General features: G+C 37.8%; 1 protein-coding gene across 1 annotated transcript; it reads left to right on the top strand.

Annotated features, from left to right (window-relative positions):
• The first annotated feature begins 501 nt into the window (after positions 1-501).
• LOC139849149 (uncharacterized) lies at positions 502-1,893 on the top strand. Its single transcript, XM_071838819.1, has one exon. The coding sequence runs from the start codon at positions 502-504 to the stop codon at positions 1,891-1,893; it is 1,392 nt and encodes a 463-aa protein (XP_071694920.1).
• Positions 1,894-2,272: the final 379 nt, after the last annotated feature.

The following is a 2,272-nucleotide window of genomic DNA, read 5'->3' as shown; positions in this document are numbered from 1 at the left end:
TAAGCATGCTCATTAAAACGCGGTTGTAAGGGTATGTCTAAGAGATTAAGTCATTTTGTTACTTATGTATGGTTTTTTTAATGGGTAATAGATTGGCATATGCATAATCTTCAAATGGAAATACTCAAATACCATATTAAGTATTTGAGTCCCCTCCCTTAGAACATTCTAATGTATTTATCCGATTTATGGAGTGAATCTTGGGAGGTTTTACCGTATTGGCGTTTAATTATTCTTGAGATAGGGTAGCAGATCTTTTATTTACTTGCTCCCAAAGTTTAGGAGTTGTTTCCTTATGTATTTATGATTCCCTTTGTATAAAACCCTATGATCAGCTAATGAAAATAATTCTTTCGATTCTTACATCTTTCTATATGGCATCAGAGCGGGTGATCCGCTAAAACCCCTCTGTCCCAAAAAAAAAAAAAACTACATATCGATAAGCACTTGTTTGCAGACTTCCAACGATAAAAAAAAAAATCAGATCAACAAATCGTATTCATGGATGGCGATACAAAAGGTTCGTCCAAGAATGGAACAATTGACATCAACTCTCCGATGTATATCCATTCATCGGATTATCCTAAACAGATGCAAGTTAACGAAACATTCAACGACGACAATTATCCAGATTCGTCTCAGGAGATGATGAACTTCCTATTTGCAAAGAACAAGGTGGGCTTTGTGGATGGGTCGCTCCAAAAACCTGATGCAAATTCAACCGAATACATGCCTTGGATGCGATGTGATGCTATGGTTAAAGGATGGCTTACCACTGCAATGGAGAAGGAAATTCGCACCAGCGTAAAATATGCCAAATCAGCTTATGAGATTTGGTCAGATCTTAAAGAACGATTTGGGCAGGAAAGTGCCCCAAGGGCCTACGAATTGAAGCAGTCACTATCGGCAACACATCAGAATGGAAGTTCTGTTTTAGTATATTACACGAAGCTGCGTAGCATCTGGGACGAATTAGATTATGTTTTACAGGTGCCAAAGTGTTCCCGTGATGGTTGTAAATGTGACATCAGTAAGAAAATAAGTTTACTTAAGGATAAAGAAAGGTTGTATGAATTTCTTATGGGATTGGATAATCAATTTTCTGTGATTAAAACTCAAATCCTAGCCATGAAATCTATACCAAGCCTTGGAAATGCATATCATTTGGTGGCGGAAGATGAACGTCAAAGAACCATATCCTCCGATAAGAAACCCAGTATCGAATCAGCTGCGTATAAAACTTCTGCTCCACCTCGACGTGAAGCTAAGAGGAACCAAAGACGTGACAAGTTCATCCCGAAAGACAGAAAACGTGTTGAAACCACAGAGACTTGCATTCACTTTGGAAAAGAAGGGCATCCTAGTGAAGGTTCTTTTAAGGTAATAGGCTATCCTGATTGGTGGCCTGGTAACAAGAGACGCAACAATTCAAGACCAAAGGCTGCGTTTACAGAAGGGACTAATAGTTCACCAATTCCAGGTCTAACAAATGAACCATACGAGTCATTTATCAAACACTTCTCGCAATCAGAAAGTGTCAGTAAGGAGATCATTACACCAAAAGCACTCATGAATACAAAAGGTAACATAGATGATGATTGGGTTGTCGACTCAGGTTCCACCGAACATATTACATATGATGAAAGCATCCTTGAAAACAAAAGGAACACGACCTGTGAAACTCCGATTATTATTCCAAATGGAGACGCCATCCCAGTTAATGGGAAAGCCGAGTGCTTCTTACCAGGGGGAACAAAAATTAAAGATGTTCTTCACATACCCAAGTTCACTTGTAACTTATTATCTGTTAGTCGATTAAGTAATGATCTTCAATCGGCTATAACTTTTTTCCTACCTTTTGTGTTATGCAGAAACTGTACACGAGGGACTTGATTGGTGCGGGTGAGTGCAGAAAGGGGCTATACCGGATAGGGATGCTTGGCAAAGAAAGAAAAGCTATGACAACTACTATGGACATCTGGCATAAATTGTTCCTTTAATCAATCGTGTGATTCATGCTTTAAGGCAAAACATACTAGACTTCCTTTTCCGAATAGTAATATTAAAACAAATAGTTGCTTTGATTTAATACATTGTGATATTTGGGGAAGATACCGCGTTACATCTACTTTGGGTGCAAATTATTTTTTAACGATTGTTGATAATTTTAGTAGAATGGTGTGGGTTTTCCTTATAAAATTTAAACATGAAGCTAGTGGTTGTTTGATGAGTTTTTGCAATATGATAAAACCCTAATTTGGTACATCTATTA

Source organism: Rutidosis leptorrhynchoides, chromosome 5 (assembly GCF_046630445.1).
Source record: "Rutidosis leptorrhynchoides isolate AG116_Rl617_1_P2 chromosome 5, CSIRO_AGI_Rlap_v1, whole genome shotgun sequence".
Taxonomy (NCBI): Eukaryota; Viridiplantae; Streptophyta; class Magnoliopsida; order Asterales; family Asteraceae; genus Rutidosis; species Rutidosis leptorrhynchoides.
This window is presented reverse-complemented; position numbering and strand designations above follow the sequence as displayed.

What these genes read in the sequence shown, in the direction of transcription:
- LOC139849149 (XM_071838819.1), top strand. Translation starts at nt 502, where the DNA reads ATGGATGGCGATACAAAAGGTTCGTCCAAGAATGGAACAATTGACATC.